At 49.9% G+C, this 24,171-nt stretch overlaps 2 protein-coding genes across 2 annotated transcripts; both read right to left on the bottom strand.

Annotated features, from left to right (window-relative positions):
• Window positions 1-4,271: 4,271 nt before the first annotated feature.
• Window positions 4,272-10,560, bottom strand: LOC141920635 (uncharacterized). The gene is made up of 4 exons (XM_074817718.1): window positions 7,651-10,560; window positions 7,307-7,546; window positions 5,546-6,893; window positions 4,272-5,389 (listed from the first exon to the last, which is right to left on the bottom strand). Exon 4 carries the CDS (start codon window positions 5,321-5,323, stop codon window positions 4,328-4,330), a length of 996 nt encoding a protein of 331 aa, XP_074673819.1. The 5' UTR covers window positions 5,324-5,389; window positions 5,546-6,893; window positions 7,307-7,546; window positions 7,651-10,560; the 3' UTR covers window positions 4,272-4,327.
• Window positions 10,561-12,381: 1,821 nt separating this feature from the next.
• LOC141920634 (electroneutral sodium bicarbonate exchanger 1-like) lies at window positions 12,382-23,327 on the bottom strand. Its single transcript, XM_074817717.1, is given in 17 exon segments — window positions 12,382-12,525; window positions 12,618-12,763; window positions 12,766-12,785; window positions 12,788-12,813; window positions 13,286-13,377; window positions 13,557-13,703; window positions 14,207-14,294; window positions 14,669-14,783; window positions 14,786-14,819; window positions 14,940-15,028; window positions 15,137-15,325; window positions 15,695-15,855; window positions 16,070-16,205; window positions 16,645-16,779; window positions 17,121-17,202; window positions 22,179-22,253; window positions 23,161-23,327. Coding segments are annotated over 17 exon segments (1,578 nt in total). The 5' UTR covers window positions 23,203-23,327; the 3' UTR covers window positions 12,382-12,524.
• Between the last annotated feature and the right edge of the window lie 844 nt (window positions 23,328-24,171).

The following is a 24,171-nucleotide window of genomic DNA, read 5'->3' as shown; positions in this document are numbered from 1 at the left end:
TACACATCCTGTTCCTGCTTCATTGAAAGCACGTTGGTAGGTCTGTTACTTCCCACGGGGTGGCTCTGTCCTTGTTGTGGTGTGCATTATGCAACTTTCCAAAATCTAGGTGTATTGTTTCTGGCTGAGTGACCCACAGTCAGGATGTAAATTGCTTTGCCTATCCTTGTTTTCAAATTTAGAAACCCAGGTGGACTGGTATAGGTGGTATTCAAGGACAAGGAGGGGGTGCCAGCTAGGTCTTGACTCGCTGGCTGAGAATGCCAGAAACCTCAGAGTGGTGTTTGTGCATCACAGATGTAGGTAGCACTGTGCCTTCTAACGGTAACTGGAAAAACATCACTCCTGTTGTACTGCTTAAGTGTGACCTTGAGTTTTCTTTTGATGGGAACGGCAGAAAATTTACATGTCTCATTCTGTCTTCCTCTGTTCTGTCTTCCTTTCGCTGAAAGCTTTCGGTGTAAAGACTCTGCTGTCTCACTTGAGGGCTGGAAGCACAGGGTGTGGTATGACAAAGAGGTACCTTGAATAGCCCTGTGTCCAAATTGATTGAGTGATACTGGAGCCAGGTTGTTCCTCCTGCCGTGTGTTTGGCTGTGTTCACAGTTGGTCATTACCAGTGTTTTGCTTGCATTGGGCTGTACAGGTGCTGTGCGTAGGTAGAGGAGGAGTCTAATGGAGCAGTCACTTGAGCTACTGAAGCACAACAGCACTAGACGATTATTCCCATAGGTGGACTGTGGCATGCCTATGGCTTTCCCCAGAAAACATAGATCCAAGCCCAACTGCATTAAATGCAAGTAACTTCTGGTGCTATCTTGCAATGCTATTATCATTGCTTACTCTCAAAAAGTTCTTGGGTAGCTGACTCCCACTGAAGGCAGTGAGCATGGGGTTCCTAATTATCTTCAGAGGATATAGGCCCTCGTTAGTAATTCATTCTCTCACAACATTTAATGCTGAGAGGCAAAACAGTGGATAACTCTGTACTTATGTGCAAACACATCTTCCCGGGCCTTTTTTGCTAGCACATGCTTGCAAATCTTGAAGTTGTGTGCATGCTGTGGAAGCAAAGTAAGTCTTTTTCAAGACGTGATGTGATTGTCTAGCCGGGCACCTGGGAAGATAAACCATGGCCAAATTGTTCTTTTCAAAAGCATTCATGTTTAAAAATTAATTAAAAATGGATAGCCAGGACAGTCTTTCATTAGCACTATAATGACAAATGCCTACCCATTCTCTTTCTCATGCATCCAGACCAAAATCATTGTCAAAATTTAAAAGCTATAATGAACAGCATGTGACCTAGATGGACAGCTGCATCAGAAATTAAATTAGAGGAGAGGAACAGAGCATTTGATGAAGTGAAGCTATTGCTTGAGGCTCAAAAATATCTTGGGAGAAAACTGGGCCAAGTATCCTGTATAGGCCTTTATTTCTGTGGGTGTCTGTTTTGAGGCATGATCGTTATTCGCTAAGGGGGAAGATTTTTTGAAAGCCAAGAACAGAATAGGTACTTGGATTTTATGAAAATCCATAGAAGTGTGATTCCTAGATGACACCAATGCCTTTGAAGTCTACCTTTCATCTCTCCAGCCCTGTATTTGTAGCACGGATTTTTAATGCTTTAGGAAAAAGAGTAGGCAAGAGTTAAGACATCGTCACTAGATATGTTTATTAAGGTTTACTCTCATCTAGTATCCGATGGTATGCGTAAGTCCAGCCAGAAGCCCTGTTTCTCATACTACTAGTCCTATATTCTCCTGTTTCTCACATAATACTTTCGGACTGCTTTTGGAATAAATTTCTTTCCCTAAGTAATTTTTCATGGTTTGTTAAACTCTGACCTTCAGGTGTCAAGCTCAAGTCTGGCCCTTCAATTCAATCTGCTTTTATGCAGAAATCAGGCTGATGCTATATCTACTGACCAGGAAGGGTGGGACAAGGTCCAGCGCACCCAGCACTGCCTCTTGCAGGGACAGAGCTGCCGGCGCTGCATGTTTGTGGGCAGGCCTGTGAGCGTGATGCACCTTGTGCCCTGCGTCCTGCTGCATGCTGAGATGTCTTCAGTTCACAGCCACGTTTACCATGTACACCATCCCGCTTCAAAGTCCCTGAGTGCTGTACACAACCGCCTCGTGCAAAATCCACCTCTGCAAGCGGAGAGGAGCACTCCTCCACCTCTCACGTACCTGGGAGACGTTCGTGCTGTCTGCTAGTTACCGTGACACTTCTCATGACACCACGAATAGCTAAAGGTAGAAATACAAATTTCACTTGCAAGAATTAAACCAGACACCAAAGAAAATAGATCAGAAACCACCACATGGAAAGAAAAGCCCTGCTTCTGTCTGTGCATGCTTCCCAGCAGCTCCTGAGACGTTGGAGAGGTCTCTCACGCTGTCACCCACCTAACAGCCTGTCTTTTCAGCAGTCTGTGGCTGGGGTCCAGCCTCTGAGTAAAAAAACCTTGAGTTCAGCGTTTAGTGAAGAAGATCTTGACTTAAACACAATTGCACCCTTAAATGCCTAGCTCACACCCACGGTTAAAAAGCTTCCTTCCTCTCAGTTATTCCTGTGACTCATCACTTCATTAAGTGAACAATTTAAATGTTCCTTTTAAAGGATTACTGAATTACTCTGCCCAGCCTAGAGACACTGCTCTTCCCTGAACACAGCTGGGTAGAGCCGCCTTCTGTCTAGAGGTAAGCAGACTAGTTAGTGGTCTCGCTACTTAATGGAACTCCAGTTTAATGATTAAGCTATGTTGTGGTAAGCACTCCCTCTGAGTTGGACACATATTGTTGTGTGCAGTATTTGTACATTGTATGACTGTATAGTCTGAAACCCACAAGGAAAAAGGAATGGAAATAGTGCGGTCTTGTTTGAGGCCAGAAGTGATGATAACCAATCTCTTTAGACTAGCAGAGATTTTGGGGTGAACATGCTTGGGAGGGTTGGCCACAGTGCAGGTTGCATTTGTGTCTGATCCAGGTTGGAATCAGGCTGGTCCTAGATCTGGCACTTGCAGTGGATCTTCCTGCTCTTTCCAAAGGTAGTAATGGTGGAAAAAGCCTGGTGGTCCTTGTGTTCCTGGGTAGTGTGACAGGGACTGAGTTACTGCTGGAAGATGCTGAGTGAGAGATGTGGCTCAGCCCTGCCGTGCAGTGGCAACCAGATGTTAGATGAGAGGGGGAAGCATGGTAGAGGTTGTTCTCAGCTGCTGCAGACCTCTCAAAAGAATCACAGAATACAGAAAGGGTGGTGGGAAAGCAACAGGAGTGAAAATGGTTGTGTTTAGCCCTGGAAGGTGACAAATCCTATGGTGTTACAAAGAGAAAGTACTTTCTGGCTGCAGGCATTGGTTTTGAAAAGCAAACCACAGAGGCAAAAACCCAGCAGATCTCTCCCCAGAAGTACCCCAACAAATGAGCTTGGAAAGGCTCTGGAGAGACAAGACAACAGCTGGGTTAATGGCATTGTGGTTTCTACAGCTGTGCACCCTGAGGTCAAAAACCAGCTAAACCTAACCAGCTAAACCCAACCCAACTGAACCATCATTGTACTTTCTCTCAGAAGTAGTGCTGGTAGGATTCAGCTTAGAAGATGACACTTCCCTTACCAAAGTTCTCCTGGTACAGTGACTGTGCAGTTTTAGGAGAATGTGAGTGCACAGGGTATATGCAAAGAGGGACATTTGAGCATGTGCCTCTTGCCTCCCCAAGCTCATTCTCCTTCTCTCTTCTCCTCTGGTGGTATTTCTGCATTTCTTCTCTTGCTCCACCTTTGCCCTGGAGTAGAGATGTTGTACAAAATATCTCTGTTGGCCAAATGAGAAGTGAAATGCCAGCCTGCATGAGGTGAAAGCTGGAGGACTTTTCTTTCTTGTTAAAGGCTGGGACTGGTAGAAATCATGCAGTACCTGCCAAACACTTTACACCAATGCTTGCCTCTGGCTCAGATACCCCTGCTCCTTGTCCCTGCCACCTTGACAGCCTTCCCAGTAGTGAGATTGCCCTGGCTGATGTCAGACAACAAGAGAACCCAGAGCAGAGCAGAAGTGTCAGTAGGTGGGCAGAGAGAAGGAATGGAGGCAGGCTGAGGGCATTGGACCTGCAGCAAAACCAGCTTCCCGACCAGTGCCAACAAGGCCCTGGGGCTCCGGGGGCCCATGGCCGTGCCCCCCAGCAGGCGGGGGCCACCACGGTGGGGTGCAGAGGAGAGGGAAAGGCACCGGGAGAGGGGGGAGAAAGCAGCACCCAGAGACAGGGTCAAAGAAATAGGAATTTATTGTCTTTTCCTTGAAAAAAGACTTGCTGCAGCCCTGCTAGTGCTGCCGGCGGGGCGGCCTCTTGCAGGGCTGGGGAGAGTCCTGGGGGCCGGGGGACCTCCTCTTTGGGGGGCGCCGGGACCCCCCAGTTGAGCGGTCCCTGCTGTGGTCGGGAGCAGAGGGGCTGTGGCTGCAGCCCTGGGCAGAGGGACCTGCCACCGCCGCCTGCCCCGGCTCCTCCTGGGGCTGCTGCTGCTCTGCCGGGACAGGAGTAGATGGGGGGCGGCTGGGACCCCCGCGGAGGGCGGCCTCCGAGGTGCCGGCTTGCTCCTCCCCATCGGAGCTTTCAGGGCTGGTGGAGGAGGCTGGGCTGGAGCCAGGAGATCCACCGTGGGAGGTGCTGGGGCTGGGGCTGGGGCTGGATGCGGGGCCGTCGTGCTCCCCTCTGGCAGTGGCAGCATGGGGGTCCTGCTGGCCCACGTGCTGGCGGATCTCCATGGCACACAGGCGCACGGCGGCATCGAAGAGCTGGCCGACAAATGTTGGTGTATTTTCTCCCAGGCAGTTCTGCATGTTCCGCACTAGCACTGCTTCGTCCAGCCCCCAGAGGCAGAGGTGGCTCACAATGAGTCCCTCTGCCGTACCTGCCTCCCACCACTGGCCCTCGAAGAGCCGCAGGAGCTCCCGTCCCATCCACGGCAGCAGGGGCCTGATGTTATTTCGGTGGCTCCTGAAAAAATCTGCCCAGACCTCTGGAGGGAAGCCACCCACCTGAGCCCTGGGCAGTGGCCCCGCAGCCCCCTGTTCGTCCTGGTGGTCCTCAGCCACTGACTCGGTGGGGCCTGGGACGTCGAATGTCAAATAATCATTTTCTGACCAGACCGAGAACTTGATGGCTGTTGTGGCTGACTTGCAGAGGGGGCAGCGTAGGTTCTGCTGTGCCTGGCGCACTGCACAGCCTATGCAAAATTGGTGGAGACATGGCAACACGTAAGCGACATCTTCTTGATTGTCACAGCAGGTGGGACACCTCCACTCGCTCTCGGCAGCCATGCTATATGAGGCGCTGTGGCGCGCTGAGGACGAGGAGCTGCTGCTCCCCCTCGCTGGTGTCACACGCTGCAAAATGGAGAGAGGCCCCGGTCACTCACCGTCCCAGCAAGGGGAAGGGGAGGAAGAAATGCCCAGGCCCTTGGCGAAGGACACCCTCTGGCTCCCCGAGCCCCTTCGCCCGCCCCAGGCCACCCCGGGGGGACGCTTCCCCGCACAGCTCACCTCCGCTGTCGCAAGTGCGCCCGGCGGTGCCCGGCTGCCTGACCCAGGCAGGGCCGGGGAAACACAGGGGATGGCTCCGGGATGGGTACCGAGAGCTGCTGACGGCAGCCCCCAAAGCACCACCCAGCACCAGGAGCAGCCTCGCTCGACCCTCCAGACCTCGCAGGCACGCTCGGCAGGAGTTCAGGCACGAGCCAGACTGGGCTGGGCTGGGTCTCGCCTGGCCCTTGTGGGCAGCGAGGGACGTGAGGTCACAGTCCATCACTCGCTGATGTCACAGTCCACTGCTCGGCAACGTCAGCCTCTGCCCCTCGGTGATGTCACAGTGGGCCTCCCACCCCTGCAGGAGCACGGCATCAGCTGTAGCTGGGGAGTTCAGGCCCGAGACCAGGGGGCACCTTTCCTCCATGACAACAGTCTGGCAGTGGGGCAGGTTTCCCAGAAAGACTTTTGCCATCTCTGTGCTTGGGGGTTTCAATCCCCAGCTGGACAAACCCTGAGCATCTGCTCTGACCCCAGGGTTGACCCTGCTTTGGTCAGGAGGTTGGACCAGAAACTGCCCCAACGTCTGCTCCACCCACATCCATTCTGGGATTGTACCCTAATCCTGAGAGAAGAACCAAGTTTAAGATGGTCATCAGCAGAGTCTGTATCAACATCTTTACAGGAGGAAAAAGAAAATACCATTTTTTGTTTTCATGTTCTATATTTCTGTGGCATTCACCAGTTTAGCATCTGATGACTGTGCCAAGTGTAAAGTTTTCTAGTTGTACAACCTTGTTCCATGGTACGGTGCCATACTCCTGGCAGTGCAGCAGAACGGATCAGCTAAAACTCAGTTCAAAGTACATCCCTCTGGATCAATGAATGGAGAAACTACAGTCGTGAGTGATGTTTGCAGAAGACTAATTGCCTAGACCCAAGGCTTTCTGATAGTCTGGGCAGTGAATTCTGCCCACTTAACTGTGTTGGTAAGAACAGTTCAAAGAAACTTTGTATCTTCATCGCAAAATATTTAATTGTATTGTCTTTGTTTACGCTGTGCTCCATTCAGCGGTACAGAGAGAACGCTGTTCAGAAGAAGCTTTTGGAAGGAAAGTATTTCCTTAATAATTTACTTTTGAGAGAGATCAGCCTCTCCACAGGCAGCGAGGGCTGGACTCTCAGGAACATTTCTGCTGCACAGTGCAAGCTCATGACAGTCTGGCTCTGAATGTTCTCAACACAACTAGGAAGTCTTTTTTTCTGGCCTTGGAGAGTGTAGCACTGGGTGCTGTTTGTGGAAGACAGTGTACTTGATCCATGGCAATGTCAGAATGAGGCTCAGAAGAAGGACTTCATGAAGAGACTGAAATAAGCAAATAAAATGAAAATAAGAGACAAGAAAACTTATTAGCATTTTCTTGTAGAGGTTTTTCTAACAGCACTTTTCATTCTATTAATTTAGTCATTTTACTCCCGTTTTTTAAGTTCCAAGCCTGTAAAATCATATGTTATGATTAACCTCAAGCTCGAATTCTTCCCTGTCTACCCTTTTCTTCAGTGAACTCTCAGTCGCTCATTTTTTTTTTCCCTTTTGAGAAAAGAAACTGGACATATAAAAGTCCTCTGTCACAGGGCATCAAACAGACCCATCTCTTGCTGTTTCAAAAGCACGGGGATAGAACGATTTTTCTTCTGGGCCCATTAATTGTAAAACATTTGTGGATGCTGAGGGGTAAGTAATCAGCAGCATCCGTTTTCTATTTATTGGACACATACCTTCCAAGAAAATACGCAAGGCAACGACAAAGGTTTTTTTCCCCTGGGTCCATAATCTCAAGCACGGCACTCTGGGGGGAGGACTGAGCTCATACTTCTGTGACTCCTATCACATCCACTCCACTGCACGGTCATTTCTGAGCAAAGCTTAGCCTCTGATGGGTTTATGCAGATTCCTTAGTAGGTGGCCGGGCTCCAAAGCAGCTTTCTACTACTGCTGCTGGGGCAGCTGACAAACTCCTGAAAGAGAATAAACATTTTTATTTTAAGGTGCGGAAATAAAAAATGTAGCTCTGCAGGAAAAACATGAGCAGTGGGATTGTCATTTCCCAGGCATTTCTTACTTCTCCAAGTATTTTAACACTGAAAACTTTTCTGTCATAACTTCTTGCTTCATTTGGCTGTACTCTGCCATATGCCCCCGTCACTGGTGGAGTGAGAAGGGGCAGCGTTGGTAGTTGGGTCCTCTGGTGTTTCCTTATCTGGTAGGAAGGTGGAGGGTAAATCGTAAGGCACTGACTTTCTTTGTATTTTGATCAAATAACTGTGTTGCTGATCTGCCCATCTGGTTTGAAAGAGCACAGCAGCATTTCATACCAGCTGATACTCTTCAGGCTTTGGGTGAGCCAGGAGCTAAAACGCATCTGACTTGATGTTAATGAGCGGCCTTACTGCCTTCAAGATTTACTACAACTGACACATGCTTAAGTGTTGAGCTGCACTGTGCCCCTGCACAAGCTACTGACTCCCAGGTTAGCCAGCTATCTAAAACTTCATTGTCATGACTGGTAGTAGATACCTTTGATTCTCCTGTGCGTGCAGGCTGTCTGTGGCACTGACAAGCTGTCTAGGCTGTAAAATTCCCCTGAGCATTGCTCTATTTTCTACTGACCTCCATTTCTTTTGAATGCAAACTTGCCCACAGCTTTGCCATATGTTCAGGTGGCTGCAGTTCTTATCTAAGAATCCTGTATGCGTATGTAAGTAGATTTATATAATGCATATGTGTCTGCTTGTTAGACTGTAAGGGACTTTATGTATTTGCATCTTCTGTGACATCTTCTCTCGTTTTGGGAAGAAAAAGAAAAGGGGATGATGGTGTATTGTAAATAAATTCCTTTGTATTTGAGAAGCCGTACATTAAATGGAACGTGCTAGAAGTTCATCCTATAGTTTTTATGTTCTATTTGGAGTCTAACTGACTCAGATGCAAGCCAGGTTTTCCCAAAAGATTAGTTCCTCTTCAGAGTCTAAAAAGAGCTGGATTTTTTGAAGTTCACATATCCTAGGCAGAAGAATTTATGGCCAGGCTAGCCCAGGTCCTCAGAGATGATCATGAGCTAGAACCCACTAGAGTGACAATGGCAGTTTAAAACTCTCTGCCTCCACCCTTTTAGCTCAGTTGCTGAGGAGAGGGGCTCTGAAGCGGAGGATAGTGGTGAGGGACCCTTCTGAAAGCCTCAAAAAACCTGCAGCAAAACCACAAGCCGAGAAGGCAGGAGCCCACGGAAGGGGGAGTGCCTCAAGCCGCCTCCCTTTGAGCGGGAAGAGTGAGCCGTAACAGGGGCAGTGGGGACTTGGGGTGGGTGCAGACTGGAGTGACGATGCCCAGCGCCCCTCACGGAGAAGAGCAGACCCCAGGGAGCGCGAGCGACCAGGATCGCAGCACAGCAGTTTGCGCAGCATTTTGCATGGGCAGTTCGCGCGGGTAAGGCGTGCGGAGGACAGGGCATAGTCCCTCTCCTGGCTCTAGAGCTTATCTTAGCTAGTTGTCATCTCATCGTCCTCCACAAGTAGACTGAGCTATGGTCTCCACTCGGGTCAAAACCACCACCAGAAAGAACGTGGTGACCCAGACAGAGCTGCCACGCAAACATGCAGCGGTCCAGGACCCGGGCTGCAGGGAGTGCCTGAGGCAGTGTCAGTGCTGGTGTTGGTGCCGGTGTCGGTGCAGGTATCGGTGTCGGTGTTGGAGGCGGTGTCAGTGTTGGTGTCAGTGCTGGTTTTCAAAGTTCAGAGTTGTTCCAGTGGAAGCAGGTTCCTTCCATCTCCATTTGTGTTCCCTTGCAGGTGCTTTATAACGAATAATTCAACAAGTCAGACTGTTACTGAGGCTTCAAAAGTGCAAAAAAGTTCCAGGTACTTACCCACCTTAAGGTGTAGTTGTTTCCAGTCTCGGCCACTGCAAACCCTGTCTAGCGTAGCGTACCGCTTCGGTCACGCTGCTGTTCAGTGCCAGAGCGCATGTCACAGTGCTGAGTTCAGCAAAAAACTCTGGAAAAAGGGGAGGGAGGGAGAAAACATCCGGCTGGTTTCACACAACAGGCACATCTGACAGGCGAGGGTGCAGCCAGGAGCGACAGTAGCAGCACCCTGTCAGTCAGCAAGTCCCACTAAACACATCGTTAATGCAGAGAGCTCAGCAACAGTCGAAGGCTGGGAAGCGTAACAAGCTCAGAGGGCAGGGCACGTGGGAGGAAAACGCACTCACACAGGCACACACACACTGAACCGCCTCCCCAGGCTCTGGCTTTGAAAGGACATCGAGACGGCACGGTAGGTGGGCAGAAGTTTGGGTGTTCATGCTCCAGTCCCTACCGCGTGGCTCCCTCAGGTTTTAAACTGGCCAAATTTGGTGTCTTTCTGCGTGATGCCTGGCAGCACACACCACTGTCGCCAGGGTGGTCCCTTTGCTTCATCCATCCTCAGACCTTGGAGACATCAGGATTTCTCAGCTGAACAGGTTTCAAAAATCTGTCCAGCTTGCCAGGCGATACAGCTTTGGTTTGGGTTGCTCACTGCTGGGCACGTCAGGCAGATTGAAGAGAGCCCTTCTCTCCTGCTGCCAGCTCCAGGCGCCGCGCTCCTCCTCCCACCCAGCAGGAGATGGTTTTTGCGGGTACATCTGGACCTGCCGGGAGGTGCCAGCAGGCTGCATGCCCTGCTCTGTGCTGGCATCCCCTGTGCAGGTGACAGCCAGGTGTGGGAAATGCTCAACCTATTCCTTTCCAAGACATTCCTGCATGACCCGCCTTCCTGCGACATGGGCTCATCCCAGTCCCTCAGGGCCTCCAGCCTCCACCGTGCTGCCAGGTCCCTTTTCAGGAACTGGCCATTCTCAGGTCTAAACCTAACTGCTTTCCACTAATTTTCAACTTCCCTCTTTAAGGGAACTCAATAGCTGAAGGCTAGTCCTATATTCCTATTCCTGAGGCTATTCCTCCTCCTCTTATACCCTATGAATTGAGAAAAGAATCAAGGATGTGGCCTTCTTCATTTTAGTTTGATGTACTCAAATGTCACGCAGTCTGCAGCAATCCTGCATGCGCCAACTCTACATGTGGGCTAGAGCTGAAGGTCACGACCAGTCTGCTGAGACACAAAGGAAAAAAGAAGAACAGCAACAATACAGCTACTCTCCACATTTGCGGGCAGTTTGGCCAGATGTCTCCTGGCATCTCAATGAATTAGTTTTATTTTTTTCCCAACCCATTAGGGGAAGTAGTCCATCAAAGGTGATCATGAACAAACTTCCAGGGATGCTAAAAAGTTCTGAAAGTGGTTTGGGTTTTTTGTTGTGTTTTGCTCTAAGAATTGTGGACGACAGATGTATTTCCTTTAGAGGTAAGAGGATACTGCAAGGAAACGCTACCTAGATCTTCTTTTAAATCTGATTTAACTGTTTGTAGTAACAAGGACTGCCTTTTTCACCTGCGCTTGATGGTAAATAAAATGCAGCACCATAAAAGAACATTGCAACTACTGAAGTTCTATCTAGGATCAAGGAAGAACAGTGAAACTTTAAACGAGGCATACTTCCACCACGATAGACAAAGCCAGTTTCCCCAAACCAGGGTTTCAACAAATTGTTAAATAGCCCAGCTAAAGACAATCCACTTTAATAATTTTAATGCTTGAATTAGCTGAGGAGTTAAGAGATGTCAAGTTTTCATTTGCAGGACTGGTTCATTTTCAGCTTCTATACACATCCTCAATCTCCCTGTCAAGCTATTTGAAAAGAGCTCTTTTAGTGAGAGAAGCAGCACTAAAATTAATATTGCTTCCCAAACCACCCCACTGAAGGAACAGGCTGGCCCCTCTCTGCCAGCCGGGTTAAAGATGCATCATCGAGAATGAGCTTGGCATGTCCCCTTTTAAAAGAAGGGCTGCTTCCATCCCAGCACAGCCAGGTGCTAACTTCGGTGCTGTAGTCAGGAATGAAAGCCATCTGGGAAACCCTTGCATGCTCTGTAAAGCTGAATGCTTAATTTGAGCACACAGATGCACCGGGGTTTCAACTTCTAACAGTATCAAGTTATTTTATCCACCAACTTAAACTTTTCTGTTGGAGCAATTCATTTATTAGTTGGCACGCCTTCCTACCCTTGGAAAACTTCTGTAGTGATCATACATCAACATCTTACACTGAGATTCAAATCCCAAGAAGTTTTCTTCTGAGAGAAAACATAACATGACAGGGAAAAGAATAAATATATTAATGAAAAGTAGAAATGCATATATATACACTATTAAAAAAAGCTATAGAAATTTAATCTTCACCCCACTTTGCAACTAGCTCACATTATTAGAATATCAGTTGGGGTTTTTAGAAAGTCCACATGAAAAGTTATTTTCCTTTGTTTGTTTTTTAAAATAAAAATAAAGGCAACACTTTTAGAAAACTTTTCCTTGGGCAATTGCAGAAAGGTATACCATGCGATTGCTTTAAAATTTCAGCCCCGGTTTTCAGAGTTTTCGTAGCTGAAGCTTTACTAACCCTCACAGGCTTCAAAACGATATGCAGAAGAGATCGGATTCAGTTTGTATTCCTTAGAATTTACATCAGTTGAATGCATTATTAGCAGTATGAATAGCACTAAGTGTGACAAGATGTTAAGTAGCCACAGATTAAAAGAAAAAAATGTTCAGTCTGGTGCATTAACAGTTGGGGTTTTTTCTTCAGTTTCGTTTTGTTTTTAACACAGTCGCCATAATCACAAAACAGCCATGTTTCTATTGCTGAAAATTCCCTGCATTGAAATTTTCTGAGAAAAATCAGACTGATAAAATGAATCTTTGGAATCATCAAGTAAACCAAATTTTAATTCATTCCTGGTTCTTTTAAGTAACGGCACAGTAGAGATGGGAAATGTGTCTGGTTACTGACAATGTTCTTGGTTGAGAACAAGGCAATGCCTTTGCAGGTGCATCAAACCGTTCTGTAAATCAAAAAGGAATCAGTTGGGTTTATTTACCTCACTTCGGCAAAGATAAGGAGTGAGGGACGTGAGGTCACAGTAGAAAGGTGTACCATAGGAGAGAGGTGCTCACGATGTGGCCATCGGTCGCCTCCCCCAGCAGTCCCCCGAAGGTGATGACAGGGGACATGCAGGCACAGTAGAGGAAGAGGAAGGACGCCAGACGCTGCAGCCTCAGACAATCCCAAAAGTCGCTCCAGAGAACCACGGGGCTTTCCTTTCACATCCCAGATCAAACCTCCAAAGAGCCTGGAGAAATGGACAATAAAAACAGACTGTTCTCGAGGAAGAACACATGGAGTTTGCTCTGCTGCAGAAGGGCCCTCACAAACACTGCTCCACAGAAGCACTTGCCTCCTCCCATTTCATACCCAGGAGAAACAGGCCCACAAACACACCCCTCCAACCAAAAGAAAAAGGACCCAACCTGAGAGCCTCTCCCCTCTTATTGCAACAGTCCCTTGCTTTGGGAAGCAGCAGAGCTCTACCTGGAGGCACTTACACATCTGCTTCCACCCCAAATCAGGAAAACCTGTGTGCAGTGATGCTGTGGCTGAGCCCAGCTGCCCAGATCTCCCACCTGCCCAGCCCAGGGGACCAAGCTGGTAACGTGGAGCCCCTTCACTCAACCAACTAACCCCAGAAACCTGCTAGAAGGGAAGGTGCCTGCTCAGATTTGAGAGGCAAACAGAAAAAAACCCCAAACTGTTAAAGCTCACACCTTCCCGTTCGCTCCAGTTCAGGACCGCTGTGTTTCTCTGGCTTGCTGTGAGAAGCACTGTCATCGGGAGCTCCTGGCATCTTCCTTTTTTGCTGTTGAAATGGAAATAGGATAAAGATATGGATTTGCAAGCCCTGGTTTGCCTTGCTTCTGCTCTGGGAATGTGACTGTGTCAAACCAGACCCTGGGAATTCAGGCCCCTGAACAGCATCCCCAGCCGGGCTGCCATCCTGCCTGTCCCCCTCGCACCTCCCTGCGCCGCAGCACCCACCTGCGAAGGGATGTTTTTCGGGGGCTCGATTCGGATCGATGGATCCCACTCTCCTGGCGGCAAGACCGTGACCTGATTCAGGAACTCGTCGATGCCGGCCACAAGGTCAGCCCGGTTCTGGGCTTTATAGGCCACGTCGTGGAAAACCTGCCAACAGGAGACAAGCTGGTGAGAGGACAACCCATCTCGGATGGCCTGAGCAGCGCAATAAGCTCTTGGCTAAATGCAAGATCATTTTTCCCACGTTTCCTGCTGCAAATGGCAGGAAATACTCCCCCAAAAGGAAAAATCTGTGCATCCGGGTATCTGCAATCATCTGCATGAGGCTCCGTCCCCCATGGCACACCACAGCCTCTTCCTTCGAGAGCAAGGCAAGTTTTCCTGGCCCCCACAATGCCAGCACTGGGGACAGCTTGATGGGGACCCCGGGGAGAAGGACGAGGTGCAGGATGCACCCCGGGTGGGATTTCAGCCTCCACGATGTGGGCTGATGCAAATGTGCGTGTTTGCTTTGGGCTGAGAACCAGGGGTGGGCTATTTGGAGAGCTGAGGGCAGCTGGGACAGCAAATCCTCTTCCTCACTACTACAGAGACAGGGAGAGGTGTAGAAAGCCAAAAATGACCCAGAGATCTCTCTTATCTCATCGCACCTCATCCGTCATGACAGTAGCCATGGACCTGCCAATCTCATGGTACTGATGGCCTTTTCCTTCTGGTCCGAGCAAAACAAACAGGAACCTGGGCAAGAAAAACAACATGAGAGAGAAGGACGTGCCCTTGCTCAAAGGGCACCCAAGGAAATTCCTGGAAGCTCCTAACCCAGAGCACAGCTCGACAGGGGACTCATAGGCTCACTGACTCTGTGGTGAACTTGAAATTCACCAAAACTGATCCCAAATCTAACTTTTGGGCCAACTTTCATTAAAATTGGCCAGTGGGTTTAAAACATACAGCAGGGAAAGGAGAAACAATGGTGAGGAGATGTGCAGGGGAGAAACGTGCTTGCTCCCGCTGGCCTTGTGCCCTTGGGACACCAAACTGATGCACACAATCTGATGTTCTTTTGCTGGTTCTTTTCTTTAAAATAAAAATTCTGTGCTTCTCATTCAGACCTTGTCGGGAAGGGAACTTCTGTCATGCCAGAGAGGAGGACAGCCGGGGTCAGGCGGACAAATGCCACGATGGGCTGCTGAAGGAAATCCAGCTCTCCTATGAGCACGTTGGAGCGCCGGCGGGAATTTTCTTCAGGAAGTGCAGCTCCACCTGGGCACAACAAGCAATTTTCAGGCAATTACCCCAAAAACAAAGCTCACAGAACTCTGCAGCCAAGTTTGCAAGAGCAGATCTGGCCCCAAAAGTGTAAGAAAGCTACGAGTGTCTCACCTTGCTTAAACCCATTGTGTCAGTCTCTTGGTTCACCCCATTTTTAGCTTCTGCAGCTGTGGGAGAAGGAAGACGGGTGAGTGTTTGGGCTGGTAGGAAAAAGAAAAACTGTCAGAAAGACAGACACAGAGCAACTGGGATGCTTCCCCTTTACCAGGAATAGTCTAATCGGGTCGAAGCCCTGCAGGAACCCTCACGTGGCTTGTCGAGGACATGCAGGTCTGGCGGCTCCTTGCTCTCATCAGCAAAGAAGTGGACAATGTCAAAAAGCTTGTTCCCTTTGTTCTCGTCCTGATGGTGATGGTTCTTCATGAGAACTTCTTGAACCTTCACCTGCATTTGCTCGTCAAACTCCGTGAACTGTTCTTGCTGGCCCAGGATCATGTCTGGGGATGGCAAAGGGAAATGAAGCCATCAGAGCAGAAACTCCATCAAGTCCTGACCCCCGAAGCCCCCAGAGAGGGATGAGCCACACAGGATACCCTAACGCAGGCTCAGCCTTGCTTAGCAAGACATTTTAACACAGTTCAGCCTTTGCAGCCACAGAAAGAATTTTCTTTTGCTAAAAAACATCATCAAAGTGCTCATTCATCATTCCGCTAAGGTAATTATTTCCCATTCTAAATAATGTAATTCTCTTGCCCCGTCTGGCCGTTCTGACTCTATACAGTTAACCAACTTATAAGCAATCTACAGCACAGACTTTGCCAGAGTTTTCTTGGCCAATCGACTGCAACTTGCCATGCCCACGGTACCTGTGATCTCTTCCATGCTGTTGGCACAAATGTCCAGCAGCACCATGCCATTGAGGATGCAGCTCCTCAGGTCAAGGAGGCTGCGCAAGGACAGCGTGGCTACGTAGGGCTTGCTCCAGCGCTCGCTGCCATCTTCCACGTCCTCCTCGAACTTCAGCCACCTGCAGACATCGGGCACCGTCAGCCCCATTGCAAGAAAACAGCCCCAGCTCTGCAGCCCCTGGGATCAAGCTGTGGGGTGCTGAGAGCAGAAGGCTCCTCACAGCAGCACCTGCAGCTGCAAAAGCCTCACCTCCCACAGAGCAGAAAGCAGAGCCCGCGGGCACTGTCAGCACAGGGACTCCTCACCTACAGCAGCCGGGAGCAGAGACTTACCTTGTTGTTTCCTTCCACTCAGCACCTTCACCCTCTTTCACGCAGATCTCATCCAGCTCGGTGAACAAGTCGTGGCAGACGTGCTGCTCGTCCTCCTCGGTCCCCAGGATGAACTGCACCCGCTGGGACAAGGTGTCTGGGGGCAGAAGACAAATGCCCGTCCCGTTACCGCGCTTGAATACAGCCCGTCACACTCACGTGCAAAGTGGGCATCGGATCAGCACCAGTTCAGCCACAACTATTGGGCTGGGCCTTCTCCCCTGGCTCTGGCCAGGCTTGCACAGAGCCTTGGAGGAGGAGAAGCATCGATTCCACCTCTGCATAGGGATGGGCAGCTTTCCTTCCCCACATTTACATTCTTAAAGCCAGGATCCCTCTAAGGAAGTCAAGCCTAACTGCATTATGCATTTAACTGCCTTAAAGAGAAAAAAATCTGAGAAAAGTTTGGAAAAAGGGGGTCCTGCTAAATAAGGCCTCTTTCCCTCAGAAGAACAGCAAGTCACTCCAGCTAGCCACATGGACCCCAGTGCCCACGTAGCCCCGAGGAGTTTAGTGCAGGCCATGGCGGGACTTACAGGGGTAGCCTGGCTCCGTCGGGCCAGAGTCCTTCTCCCGCTCCTGTTCCTGATGCTTCTGGCTATGGGGTAGGTGATGCCGGTGGCTCTGCCTCACCAGCGGCATCCGCATGCCCACGGACAGGAGCCGGTGACCTGAGAAAATGCAGCATTTGGAGCGCTCTCACTATTGTGGGATGGTTGACGCAGACACCACGGTTAAATCCGTGCAGCTATCCCAGGAGGAAACACCTGTGGGGTTTTTTGTGGTTTTCACTGGATCCCTGAACATCATAGATCGGCCCTTTTATCGAGGTTTATTTTACTCGAGCTTTGCAACAACTGAGCAACAACAAACAATGGCTCTGGGACATTTAAAACTCACACCATGGCCTCCGTGGCAGCTTTTTTCCCTTTGTTAAAAAAGCCATAATAGTAACCTATGTGAAAAGAACTGTGCTGCTTTATTCAGAAGCACGACACATGCAGAGACTCACCTTCCAAATCCTCCCTCTCACAGTGAATACTGACAATGTTGCTCACGCTTCCCCGGTCAATCGCTGATTCTTCGTCATGTCTCTGGTTAGCAATGAGAAGAAGGTAAGAGTTGGGGCTGGGTGTGTAGAGCTCCCTTTCATCCTCCCACCCATCATCCACCCCTGCCTCCATGCGAGTCCACGAGGCCTCTGCGTGCCTCCTCCTCCAGGCACGGCCCTAAAAACGAAGACTTGTAGGAGCCTTTTCTTCCCATACCCAAATAAAACAGCTCATAACATCACCCATATTGTACACAACGTGAATCAGAAAGTATTTACTACAGGGGGAGAGAGCTGAGGGTTTCAGACCAGAAAAACAAATCTCCTGCTTCCTTCTTGTCGTTCCTTTCTAAAAACAAACAAAGAGGGATTGCCAAACTGGGGAAAAAAGCCCCCAAACCCTGCACTTTTTATCACAGCAAGTTTCAGTCTCCAAACGCGATACCTGCAGGACTCACTAGATGGCACTTGGCCACAGGACATGGCCACCAACAACATCCAAAGGCTCTCAAGAGCGTGCAAGGGCAAAGCTTCATCTTCAGCCCTACAAGACTCCAGCTTCCCTTGGTGCAAGGGCTCTTTCCACCAAACACACCATTTTTCTCCTTGCCAAGGACTGAGAGCTAATGCCCTCCTCGCCTGAAGTACCACTGCCGGCGCTGCATGAAGAGCAGTTGTGCCTTGAAAGCCGAAGCAGAACTACAGGGGAAAACAGAAATAGGTCCTTTGGCTTCTCTTTTCCCCTTGCCACCAGGGCTGGGGAAGGGCATTGCCAGGGTTACCATGTTCAAAGCAAGAAAATCCCAGCCACGTCTCACACTCAGGTCACAACTGTGACTTTGAAAGGGCCTCCTGGAAGCACTTGATGGCACCGGTTAACTTGATCGGCAACAGGAACAAACACTCCTGTCTGGAGATGAGTTTGCTGGTCCCCGAGTACTAATTTCAGAGCTGATGTTTGTCGCTACCTCCCCGCCAGCTCCCGGGACTTGCCCATGTTACCCAGCACCTGGATTATCATGTGCCTGTGGCTTTCCCTTCCTCTCTCCGATGACAGCCTCCACTACCCTCCGTCCCTTCTGAGCAACGCCCAGTGCCCTTGTGCAGGGGCTGGCACGGGGCTAAGGGGAGGTCAGGCCTTGCTGAGCTTTGCTCAAATCCCTCATGTTCATATCAAGGCCAGAGATGCTTCTGCAACTAGGAAAACAGGACAGCTTACTCGCCACCACTACACCGGGTGGACATTGTGATGTGGTTATTTCACTCTATTTTCTCATCTAGATTAAGATCCATCAAGATCTTCTAGATGTTGCATAAAGTTTAGGCAGGTTTGGTTTTTTTCCTGGACACGTTCACTCCAAAGTAAAGCAGAGTTCACAGTACAGGAGAAGCCTGGGATAGGGCAGCTCAAACATACTGGACAGGGAGAAACGTATGCTGAAATATTTTTATGCACATGCCTTGACTCCAAAGCCTTTTTCTTCTTGGCTCCTCTTCTCACATCCCAATTTCCATACATTCCACTCTTATTTCAACTCCAGGCAAATCACCTGCTATTGCCAGACCCCGGGCTGGACATATCCAGGAGGGCAACTACACCAGCACACACAGCAACATGGTTTATCCCTGTGGAAATTCCAAATCACATCACTGAAGAGGTCACCACTTGGTAAGAGCACCCCAGGACAGTCTGCAGGCACTAACTTCAGCCACCCAGGCCGGAGAAGCCCAGCACCCACAGGGCCCCAGCTCTGTCCCTGCCTCAGACAGGCTCCTCAGTCTCCCTGCAGCACCCGTCGCTAGAGGCAGAGCCTGGGTAACCCCTGCAAAACCTGCTCCCAGCCCGGAGGGAGGCAAAGCCCCTTGGCCAGGGCCTGATACACCCAGGCAAAACCCTCCTCGGCAGCAGGGAAGAGCTGAGGCATCCCCGTGAAAGGGGAGCTACAGAGACCCTGCGGATCAAGCAGAACGGCACCGGTGCTCCCTGCAAAAAGCAGCTTTACTGGATTCTCTCTTGGCTTTGGCACGCAAAGCCCTCGAGGGGCTCTGGTGTTTTGCAAAACACAGACGTTCTGCCAAAGATGCTTAATTTCTGATGGCAGGGAAGATGAACACCATAGATCATTACTTTTTCTAGCTAACAGGGACCTTGAGGGATAGGAACACACTGCATCCCCAGACAGCCCCGTGGGGAGATGTCTCTGCAGGTGGATGCTGCCAGCCAGACTGCTGGCAGCTGAGCAGAGGGAGGCCACAGCCAGCTTGTCCTGTAGCTTCTTCACCATAACCATGGCTCTCAATGGCTACAGACACCAGGCAGCCCTGTCAAGCTGCCAGCTTGGAACAGCCATGGACCTGAAATTAAAATCAGTACAGGTGTACAGACTTTGCAAGCTGACACACACAGTTCAGAGTGCCCTGCAGGATGGACTACAGCCACCGCTTGCTGACCCAGTCCTGGGCCTCACCATGCTTGGAGATGGAAAAGCCTAAGACAGACCCCTCTCTCACAGAGCTCCCTGCCCAGGTACACGGGTGTAGCTGAGACAGGGAAGTGGAGGGAGGACCAAGTCTCTTCCAGGCTTCTTCCCGAGGATGGGACTTACCGGTTCAAAGAAGGCTTGCAAGCCAGCCACAAAATGAAGCATCAGCCATCTTCCCCAGGGGAGACCTACGCTTTCAAAAAGAGAGCCCAGACGCTGAAATCCACACCACCCCACATGCTCAGGACCATGGACTCAGAGGAGCTATGGGGTTTATATCGCTGCCCCCTCTCCATTCCTGGGGTTGTACACACCCATCTCTGCTCCCTCAGGGACCAACAAGCCCCTCTTGCTTTGCCAACACTCTCTCTGCCCCATGAGCTCCCCTCTGTTTTCCTGTACAATATCCAACTGTCACCAGTAAGTTCAGCTTGGAGCCATCATTCCCAATTCACACTTGGCTCTCAGCTGGCTGCCTGCGTTTCTGACCCCAAGAGGACACATGTCAAGCAGCCCAGGGCGTGGAGAGGGGATCACACTGGCACACAGCCCAGCACAGAAGCAAACCAGCCACCTCAGCACTTCAGACAAGCCACCCTTCTCCATCCTAGCAGGGTCTGACCAAAGCAGGCTGTTGGCCCTGCTCTCTTCAGAGGCACAGGGAACTGTTGGTTCATGCAGGGAGCCGCTCTAAGGGCTGAAAATCCTTCCCCCATCCCCTGGGAAATGCTGCTGACACAGCTCTCATCCTCCTGCAGAAACAAACAAGCATACAGCCAAGGGCAGCAGCAGGCATGCGGCATTATTAACCTCTCTCTTGCTGCAGTGCCAGAAGGACACAGAGCACTATCAGCCTGCATCCCCCGAAAGCCCTGCTGCAGGCTCCGAGACAAAGCCCACAGCACAGGCACTGCCCAGCTTCTGACCACCAGGACCAGAGCCCCTGGGGGTTTGACACAGGCACATCAGAAACATCTTTCCTGGCATCAGTGCTGCACTCACCAGATCGAACCCACAGAATAACTGGGCACATCTGGTGTCTTGCAGAGGACACAGAGCTGCAGCAAAGGCAAAGACAAGGGCTGCAGTGAGGCCCCAGGGAGAGGAGGGCAGTGCTGGCACAGACAGCTTACACCATTCGATGGGAGCATTCCCTTCCCCCATTTTAACCCATGAAGGAAGAACTCCAGCACTCAACAAAGGGACTGACTGCAACACTCAAACCATTTTAGGTGCTATCAAAACATTTTCTACTAAATAACTGCAGTGAGATCACTTACCCAGCTGCATCATCATGAAGTCCCAATCATGAATTCCCAAACAGGCAGCCCATAATCCTCTCTAATCCAAGCAGCGTTCGTACTTGTTTTCTTCCGAGACAGAAGGAAAATCAAGTTGGCTCCTTTTAGCCCTGTTTCCCCTGCCTTTCTCTGAGCAATGCAATTCCACATTGCAGGGGAGAATATGAAATTTTTTGGTAGCACACACATCAAAGCGCAGCCCTGGGTCTGCTTTATTCCTTTTTATTCCCATGTTTGGAATCAATTTTTTTCCTCACTTTCTGTTTATTTTACATCTCACTTCCTAACCCTAAGCTGCGTCTCTACTCCTTTTCTAAATCAAGACAATAACTCAAATGCCTACATTTTGGACACCCTGACATTAGTGGTGTGGCCATGAAATCCAAAAAGAATAAATTGGGTTTTCCTCACTTTTTGAAACAAAGCAAAGTCCTTGGCCCCAGCAAGTGTAATGCCTCCTTGGCCCCGGCAAGTGTAATGCCTCCTAGGTTTTCTTTTTCCATAATATTATGAAACCGTTTAATCCAGCCAGCTGTCTTTGTGTAAATGCAGAGGAAAATTTACAAGCCTCAAGAAGTTAATCACAGCTCAAGGGGAACCTCTGACATGGAAGGTAGCAAGGCAGTAACTGTGAGGCTGTGATTGCCAGGAGACAATGCCACAGGAAGATGGGTAGATTTTGGATGGAGGTTCAGGCCTGACTCAGCAAGGTACTGCCTTTAGGCATCTCAGCCTAAACAAGAAAGTGGACAGATGTCAAGGGCGTTCATCACCTACTGTAAGAGTCAGTCAGAAGATCAGCATTGTCTCAACATTGTCCTCAGGGACATGGACAGGAAGGTACCCGACAACGGCCTGTTTGGAACACAGTTGCGGATCCCAAGAGTGGAACGCGGTGCAAAGGCTCCTGAATACAGAACTGTGTGGTACAACGAGTGCAGTGCTGTTGTTCGGAATACTGGACCATGTGGTACAAAGAGTGCAGTGCTATTCTTCAGAATACTGGACCGTGTGGTACAAAGAGTGCAGTGCTATTCTTCGTACCCGAGCCGTGTGGTACAGAGTGCTGTTCAGTACCTGAGCCTAACTGGAGCTGTTAGAGATGACCGCATAGCTACTGTCAAAAAAGCTGGATCGAAACTGTTGCCATAACATTGATGAAGAAATCATGAACTTCAGATGAACTTTGCTTCATTATAATACCAAAACACACCTCCTGGTTGAAGGCTACCCACCTCTAAGACCGACCATGCCTCGGACACTCCCCCTCGTGCATGCGTGGTAGCCTCGCTCGAGAAGGGCGGAGATCCCTGAGGCAGAGGAGGAGCAAGGTGTGTTACTAAGCATAAGATGACTTTTGGGCAACAAAGCTTTGAAGCTTCCCCGCCAAGGATCACGACGATCGACAACGGAGCGCTGGCTGGACCCAGGACTGTTAGGACATCTTGAGATCAGTGGTGGTAGCTATAACCTCTCTTTCTCTTCTTTCTAAACTTCACTTCACTTTCCCCCTTTCTTTCACCCATCTCTAACTATCACGTGCCGCTTCACAAGCAACACAATAAAGTTGCACTGTTTGATTGATACAATCTCCTTTGGTGTTGGTCGCTTTCATTTTGCACTTTCAAGATCGTAGTAAACGAACCATCACGAGTCCACCGAGTGGACCGTGACACCTACACAGTTACAGGATGCTTTGATAGTTGTTCCTGGGGCTCACAGTACCTTAATCCCAACTCTCCTGGCCTTGTGTTTCCTCTAACAGCTAAAAACCACCTAAGTCCCCACCATATTGAGGGCAGAAACAAGCTGCAGCACCAGCACACTGGAGGAGCAGGGCTTAGTGGCCTTTCACAGTCACAGAAGCAGAGCAGGGTCAGTCTCTCCTCCTCCACACCCAACTCTTCTCCTCAGCTGGCAGGGTCCTGACAGGGCATTCTCCATCCCACCCAGTGCCATGGGGCACCACAGGCTGGGGAGCACCAGGCCCTCCTCTCCTCCACCCAAGGAGGGCACAGAGCCTTCTTCAGAGGCCAAGCACATGGCAGTTCTCTACTACTGGGCATCACTCGCATTTAAAACCATGGCAATACCTGAGCACCCACAGCCCAGCAAGATCCTCCCACGGTCAGCTCCAAGGATCACACTAAATGCCACAAGTGGTCCTTCCCTCCAACTTCTTCAGGCCAAGAAAAAAAAAACCCTAATGTGCTTTACCTGGTCCACAACATCTTGGTTGGCATTTGCAGCTTCTGGCATCACTTGGCAGCTCCATTTGCAGTGGGACAGGTCTCCTTGGCTCCTGGCTTCACAGCAAATCGGTCATCCAAAGCCCCAGCAGGTCCAGTACCTCTCCTGCAGGGCACTTTCAAACACCAACATCTGGGTCTGTGATTTGAAGCAAGGGAGAGGATGATTAGAAAAAACAACAGCTGTAAGTGGGATACAGGGAAGGGACAAACACAGCCCGTGACATGCATTTCAGCCTCAGTCCACAGGAGCCCCTGGTGCAATCATGGCAGCTACAAAGCACCACAGCGTCTTCAGAAGCAGTGGTGGGAAAGGAGCAGCTTGCTTCATTTATCCTTTGTGAAGCACTGAAGGGACAAGCTGGTCTCCTTGCCACTGCCAGGCTAGCGAGGGCAGTTTCCTGCAGCACACGGGCTGTGCCAAGAGGTGCTGGGGCAGCCTGAAGGCACCAGCTCTGCTGGGCGAGGAGGTTACAATGTGAACAAGCATCAAGAAAAAAAGACAAAGTGGAATGTGGCTTTACCTGCTCTGGGCAGTTGCCTTCACAGGTTTAATACAACCGTGCAACAGCCACAATTGCTGAGTTTGAACTCCAGCAAAATCCCAAAGCAATTGCTGATTTCCTTAAGAAGAGACTACTGGATTAGTCAGTATTTGACTGCATTTGTATCCGAAAGTCTTTTGCCAAAAAGACTGGGCGTTTTATTAAAGAACAGCCATGCAGAGGCTGTCCTGAGCTGGAACCTCAGCCAGAGCTTTATGATTTTTAAACAGGCCACCTAGTGCACCTCTTAAAAGAGCCTCTGCTCTCTGCCGTGGAAGTACTGTCAGACTCTACAGCTTTTACGTGATCGAGGCCTCCATGCTGACTCCCAGCACATCACATTTTGGCCACGGCAGCAGAAGGGCAGATTTTCATTTTCCACATAGAGATCTTCAAGCTGAACTGTTAAACAAGCTCCTCAGGTTCTTCCTTTG

The sequence above is a fragment of the Strix aluco genome, chromosome 3 (assembly GCF_031877795.1).
Source record: "Strix aluco isolate bStrAlu1 chromosome 3, bStrAlu1.hap1, whole genome shotgun sequence".
In the NCBI taxonomy this organism is placed as follows: Eukaryota; Metazoa; Chordata; class Aves; order Strigiformes; family Strigidae; genus Strix; species Strix aluco.
Note: the sequence above shows the minus strand (reverse complement) of the source record. Positions and strands in the feature narration are given on the sequence as shown.